Here is a 7,474-nt window from a genome sequence, read left to right on the forward strand (position 1 = left end):
AGATATAAAATTTTTAACTTTAATAAACCCGTGTAATACATAGGTCTCATACCTAGTACATATATGTGCAGTGCGGTTCAGTTTTTTTTTTTTTAATGTATTTTGAAATACTAAAAACTGCAAGATTTTTTTGTTTGTCGTTTGATTTTTATTTCACCCGCGGTTTGATGGCAATTCCCCGTTATTATATTATTATACGGTAATAACATAACTTTTGCAATTCAAAAAAACCTTTTCATCGGTATGTTTCCATCCAATTTCTTAGTGGATTTACTATTATCCATTCATTTCAATTTCCTAACATGTCAAACAATAAACAGTAGTCGTTGACTTGGGTCTTGCTCTATATTCTTTTGATTATAAATCTAATCTCGAAACAGTCTTACCTTCCCATTACACATCATGATGACTGTTCTTTCTGAATTCCTAGAAGGATCATCATCCTCTTCACATACTCATGGTCTGAAACATGACGTATTTTTAAGTTTTAGAGGCTGCGACACTCGTCATAGTTTCACCAATCACCTTCATAAGGCCCTCATCGCCGCCAATATTACCGTCTTCTTCGATGATGATGAGATTAAAACCGGAGAAGATCTGAAACCGGAATTGGAGAGTGCAATTAAAGCATCTAGGGCTTCTATTATCATTTTGTCCAAGAATTACGCTGATTCGTCATGGTGCCTTGATGAATTGTTGTTGATCCTTGAGCAACGTAGGACATCCAACCAGATTGTTATCCCCATTTTCTATCATGTTGAGCCCACCCATATCAGAAAGCAAGAAGGCACCTTTGGAATTGCTATGGCTAAGCACAGGCAGCAGATGGAGACACAGACAAATGCAAATAAAAAAAGTCAAATGGCTCAAAAGATCGGTCGTTGGAGGAGAGCACTTACAAAAGTTGCTAATTTAAGCGGAGAGAACGTAAAGGGCTGGTAATTACTTTTTTTCTTTTTTATCCAAAGCTCCATGTTGCTTCAATTTTGTTTGATTACTACATGAGATGTCCACTTTGTATCCTCTCTATGCATTTCTTCAGTAACTTTCATCAATATTATCAAATATATTTTTGATGTAGCATCATAAAGAAGATGCATAAAATTGAATCCAAATTTTCAACTATATGATCGCATAAATCAATTTTTTATAGTGATAGAATAATGATCCTTATACTTTTGACAGGTTTGTGGGGCTCAATTCTAATTATACATAAATATTCTGATCTTAGAGCATCTCCATTATCATTGACCTTTTATTATTAAGAGCTTATTACCATTAGAGAGAAAAACTTACTTGCTTTTCAAAATTGACCACTCAATATATATTGCAGTGGTCAATATACTCAAATGTTTTGTCAATTAACCCCTCATTTGATATATTTCAATTTCTTTCTTAAATATCTTTTAGTTTTAAATATTGTTTATTTATTAATTATTTGTATTAAATATTTAATGACATTTCTTTTATGAAATATAAAATTATAATGATTATATATATATATATATATATATATATATATATATATATATATATATTTTTCATTATTTATTTGTGACTATTCCGTAATAGTTTTTCGTATTAATTTTTCCGAACGATATGTTAGTAATATATTTCTTTTGAAACAATATTTTTAATAAAATGAAAATATAATGTATGTTTAAAAAAAGAATAATCAATTAAGGGGGTTTTATAGAACATTTTAGATAGATATTGATAAATTAGGTAAACTATTATAAAAAAACTTTTAGAAGAGGTTAACCATTGGAGTGGTTACTTAATTATAGGTTAAGTTATTAGAATGATGATGTGGCAATAGTTTTAAGTCTTAGGATAACTTAACCATTTGGAGATGCTATTACACATTAGATAATCGTATATCGTCAGAGATACAATCATGATACACTTTTGATGTGAAATCATTAAAATAATAGTTTAATATGTGTATACAAGAATATTCTAGATATGGCTGAATATATGGTTGTCTATTGACGTCGATAGTTGTAGAATGAATTGTGATTACCCTGTTTCATACTTAACATTTCTAAAATGTATTCGTATATACTCCTCATCAATATACACGATCACTATTGACTATTGAGGCAATCATCTAAATCTTATAATGTGATCAAATTTTGATTTATAATCTTTGGATATATTAAATCTGCAAATCCGCTTTATTGTTTTGGTAGATTGCTTTTTGTACTAATAATTAAAAGAAAGTTTGCAGGCTAGAGGCAGAGTTCATTGATGAGATTGTTAAGGACATTTGTCGTAGATTACAAATACCCTTAAGAAATGGTATACCGCAACTTATTGGGATGAACAATTCCATCAAATTTGTCACTTCATGGTTGAAAGATGATTCCTCGTATACAGGAGACATACTCACTATTTTGGGTATGAGCGGAATCGGTAAGACATCTTTAGCAAAATATGTCTATTGGTCAAATTTTCGAGAATTCGACACAAGTAGTTACATTGAAGATATTAGCAGGAGGTGTGTTGACAAATATAATGGGTTGCATGATTTGCAAAAACAACTCTGTGGTGACATTACCAAAACAAGTCCAACTCAATTCCATTATAATTCTATATGCACCTCACAAATAGAGAATGCAATAGAGAATAAAAAGGTGTTTCTAGTTCTTGATAATGTTGATAGTGTTCAACAGTTAGATGCATTACTTGGAAGTAGAGGTTTTCAACAAGGAAGCAAAATCATATTAACGACAAATGATGCATGGTTGACAAAGAGTTGTGCGCTATTCAAAACAAATGTTAAACCCAAGCATGCAAAGCACTTGCTTCAAGGCTTATGTGAAACTGGATCACGAGAACTTTTGTGTTTTCATGCATTCATGTGCAAAAATCCCAATACAGGTTTTGAAGAGGTATTAGAAAATATAATGACATACTGTGGTGGGCATCCATTGGCTCTTGAAGTTTTGGGCAAGTCTCTATATAATCGAGATGTAGCTTATTGGGAAGAGTGTATAAAAGGGCTAAAGAAAGAAATTGGTTCTCACATCAATAACGTCTTGAGAATGAGCTTTGACTCTTTGCCATCCAAAAATGACAAGGATTTATTTAAGCATATTGCTTGTTTTTTTGTTGGAATGGATAGGGATGTTACCGAAACAATATTAAAGGCTTGTGCTATAAACACACGAGTTGGGATCACAAATCTAATCGATAGATGCATGCTTAGTGTTGGTGAGAATAACAAACTAATGATGCATCAGCTGCTTAGAGACATGGGAAGATTTGTGGTACGTCAAGAATCACTGGAAAAACCGTGGAAGCGAAGTCGATTATGGTGTCATGAGGAGTCGTTCAAAGTTTTGAAACAGAAAAAGGTGTCTGCTTATCTATACTTGTTAGTAATATATATATATATATATATATATATATATATATATATATATATAAAAGTTTGGGTTCGATAAGAAACCATTTTAAACCTTAGAACCAATGAACCAATATTTTCTCAACTTTTAGAGCAATTTTTTCATCAAAAAAAAAAAAAAAAAAAAACTAAAAACATAGAAATTCATAACTTTTTATCTTCCATCCATTGATATCAAATTTGATTAAAAAAATTGATTTGTTCAGATTCACCCTATGAGAAGATCTATGCTGTGAAATCTGTACAGATTTATATAGTGAATTTATACAAAATTAATGATTTATAATATAAATTCACAATGTGAATCTGAACATATAAAAAAAAGTAAAATACTTTTTTTTTATCAAATTTGATATCAATGGAAAGAAGATAAAAAGTTATGAATTTCTATATTTTTAGAATTTTTTTACGATAAATAATAAGATCTAAAATTTGAAAAAATAATGGTTTCTTGATTCTATGGTTTAAAATGGTTCCTTGTTGAACTTTTGCATATATATATATATATATATATATATATATATATATATATATATATATATATATATTACATTTCTTTTTAGGGTAAGGGAAATCTTCTAGGCCTTGCTCTTGACATGCGAATGCTTGAGAATGAAAAATTACGATCGTCGTTTAAGTTGAAAACTGATGTGTTGGGTAATATGGATAATTTGATGCTACTGCAACTCAATTATGTTCAAATTGATGGGTCTTATGACAAGTTTCCAGAAGAATTGAGATGGTTGTGTATGCACGGATTCCCTTTAAAGACTATACCATCAGACTTGCAAATGGAGAATTTGGTTGCCCTTGACATGTCATATAGCAATATTCAATCATTTGGTATTTGTGATATAAATCCACGACTTGAGAGTAGGAACGAGGTAACTTATCTAAATTTATTATTCTTCCATATTAAGTTCATGAAATGGATTGCTAATTTAACCTATTTGCAATGTTGTAGGTAATCGGGTCATCTTTAAATGGCAAAATGTCGTTTGAATCACTAAAGATACTTAATTTAAGTTTCTGTGAACAACTCCATATAGTGTTTGGCTTTGGCGAGCTCCTTGCTCTAGAGAGGTTAATACTTACAAATTGCATTGGTTTACTTGTGGTTTGTGAATCAATTGAGCAATGTGTTAAACTTGTCCTCGTTGATCTAAGCTATTGTAACAAGCTTGAAAACCAACCAAGAACCATAAGCATGTTAAAGAACGTTAAAACACTATTGTTAGAGGGTTGTAATCTTGGTGAATCTCAATTTGAGATAAGAGATATAGATCCACCGAAAATATTCAATGTAAACAACATTGTCATAAACGCAAAAACCTCTCCATCCAGCATTTTGGGGGCTATACCAAGTGATTTCAAGTTTGTTGCAAGCTTTTTATCGGGATCTTTAGTGAAGTTATCACTTGCAAATAATAATTTGTCCACCGAATCCTTTCCCATAGACTTCAGTTGCCTACCCATATTAGAAGAATTGTATTTAGATGAAAATCCTATTGCTTCCTTGCCCAATTGTGTGAGAAGCCTTCCTAGACTTAAGAAACTTAGCCTAGAAAACTGTAAATATTTAAAGTCAGTTGAGTATCCTCCACATACACTAAGAAAGTTGATCCTCTATTCTTCTCATATCTCTTCACTACGAAGAGTTGCACTTGATCCAGAAATCCGCCCACTCAAGTTATCAGTGTATTCAGATTATATAGCACCATTGTCATTTGAATTTGAAGGCATGGTCAAACTCCAACCAATAGTAAGCGTTCGGGAAAATGTTTTACATAGTTTAGGTTGGAAAAATTTAGACTTCCTTAATGAAATGCGCGTAGGAACTCATTTTTGGTCTAAACGAGCACAAGAATCTCAGATTCAGGTTTCCTCTAGTTAAACTATTCATCTTTGTGTCAATATGTATAAATTTGGGTATTAATTCATGTTGCATTTGGCAGATGTATTATGAATTTGGAATCTTCAGCACAATTTATGGAGGCGAAGAGATGCCGAATTGGATCAGGCGTAGAAGTAAGCAGGCATCAATATCATTTACCATACCATCATCTCGTAATAAGGTCAGAGGATTGAATTTCTGCTGCATACACAAGGTTCCATTTCCTGAGAAGAGGATTTTATTTCCAAATGAGGAGTTTCGTTATTTGCCAATGATCATACTTCATAATATAACAAAGAAGCGCACATGGGTATACAATCATTATGTTTACAAAGTCAATGTAGGTGGAGATTGCCAAATATTGTTAAGCCACTGGATGTTTGGGATGAATGAGATGGAACGTGGTGACCAGATTACGGTTATTGCAAAGGCAGAAGTAGATCAAATTATAAAGGAGTGTGGGGTGAAGCTTGTGTATGATGATGGAAGCACAAATGAAGATGAAGATCCATTGGATTATTACAAGTCATGGAATCACATCAATGGTGGAGATCTTTCTGCTTTTGAAATAATTAAAGGAGCATACTTCTTACACAACACAGAGTTTATGATGAACTCCCAATTTAACGGTATATATCGTTCTTATCAAAACCATGATTTGAACTATGATCCAAGTAGATGCATAATTATGTGGCCAATTAGTTAATGGATAATCTGATCATTGACCCAACTTTTTAAAAAATAGATGGATCATGGCATATTTATTTTTAAATAGATAGACCATGGTCTAATTATTTTAAAATATATATATGAATCATTATTTATTTAATTATCCAAAATATAAAATTACTTTTAATTTTCAAATGGATCAACCTAAATGGTCGATAGACCCAAGTATTGATCTATCTAAATTGGTTGATTTGTTGGATCAATCAGTATGGGATTTTTGTAAGTTTCTTCACAAAAAATATCATAACTAGATCAAAACCCAAATCATTTAGAGAACTAATCATAACTACTCTTTTACGCACGTGGGTGTATGTGAATAATAACTAATGTAGTATTATTTTTATTTTTGGTTTCATGAGAAGAGAAAATGCGCTTTAGAACTTTATCTTAGAGGAATTCGGATATACTTGATCAAGAAAGTGAGGTGTACTTTTTGACACTCATATATATCACTCATCTCATAAGAATAAATAAAAGGCACAATGACCAAATATGTTGTAATAGAAGTTACTAATTGGTACAGGGATGTGACAAGGAATTACAACCTTTGTGATGGATGCTTGGAAATAGAAACATCAACATGTACATGGGGATCATATGTTGTGATAGGCCAACCTTTAAGCCCATATACCTTTATGGAACTTTGAATTTAATGTTCTCAAATTTATCATGATATCTAGCTATATTTATTTCTGTTTTAGGTTAAATCATGTAATTTTAGTGACTTACGTTAATCATAATGTTCGGAAGTTTATCATGATATTTGGCTATATTTATTTACGATTTAGTCTAAATCGTGTAATTTTAGTGATTCACGTCAATTACATGAGTACATGACATTTTAGACATTGCTTTTTTTCTTTAGGAATGGCAATATATTACTCAAACAAAGGTTAGTGAACAACTATCAACAAGAAGAAAATTACAAAGGAATCAAGGTTGTAGAAGGCCAAGCCAACCACAACATCCGATCAACCTTAAAGCTTCTACACCTACTACTTAACCAGCAGAACAAATTAATAAAATGCATTGTTAAACAAATCCTCACAACAACCTATCTCATTTTGCAAGTTGATTTCATTCCTAATCTCCCAAATCTCCCAAGTCATAGTACAAATAACATAGTCCAATGCACCTTTGACATGTCTGGAAGCCCTCAAATGTCAAAATTGCCACCAATGTGATCGAATCACCAAATTGGTAGTATTTAGAAGCATACCTTTCAAATCTCACCATCTATCTTCCTCCATTCTAATTTAGATAAAAAGGACATCCAAATAAGAGATATGTAGATTTAGAACAACTAGAGCACAAAGACAAAACATATATCCATGTCAAGCCCAATGTTACTCATATTGACTTTAGTAGGGATTTCATTCAAGTTTACCCTCAATCTTAAGATATTAACCTTGCTAGGAAGCCATTTATTCCACTTAGTACCT

At 31.7% G+C, this 7,474-nt stretch overlaps 1 protein-coding gene across 4 annotated transcripts; it reads left to right on the forward strand.

Annotated features, from left to right (window-relative positions):
* Positions 1 to 320: 320 nt before the first annotated feature.
* Positions 321 to 6,789, forward strand: LOC111899396 (disease resistance protein RUN1). Of its 4 annotated transcripts, none has more exons than XM_023895241.3 (7): positions 324 to 938; positions 2,231 to 3,359; positions 3,973 to 4,293; positions 4,374 to 5,288; positions 5,365 to 5,932; positions 6,395 to 6,456; positions 6,537 to 6,789. In XM_023895241.3, exons 1-6 carry the CDS (start codon positions 403 to 405, stop codon positions 6,421 to 6,423), a joined length of 3,498 nt encoding a protein of 1,165 aa, XP_023751009.3. In that variant the 5' UTR covers positions 324 to 402; the 3' UTR covers positions 6,424 to 6,456; positions 6,537 to 6,789. The 4 variants fall into 4 exon arrangements, with proteins under 4 accessions (XP_052627737.1, XP_042757964.2, XP_023751009.3 ...); XM_042902032.2 differs by having other exon boundaries at positions 6,556 to 6,789; XM_052771777.1 differs by lacking the exons at positions 6,395 to 6,456; positions 6,537 to 6,789 and having other exon boundaries at positions 321 to 938; positions 5,365 to 5,484; positions 5,648 to 5,819.
* Positions 6,790 to 7,474: the final 685 nt, after the last annotated feature.

This window comes from Lactuca sativa, chromosome 1 (assembly GCF_002870075.4).
Source record: "Lactuca sativa cultivar Salinas chromosome 1, Lsat_Salinas_v11, whole genome shotgun sequence".
Taxonomy (NCBI): Eukaryota; Viridiplantae; Streptophyta; class Magnoliopsida; order Asterales; family Asteraceae; genus Lactuca; species Lactuca sativa.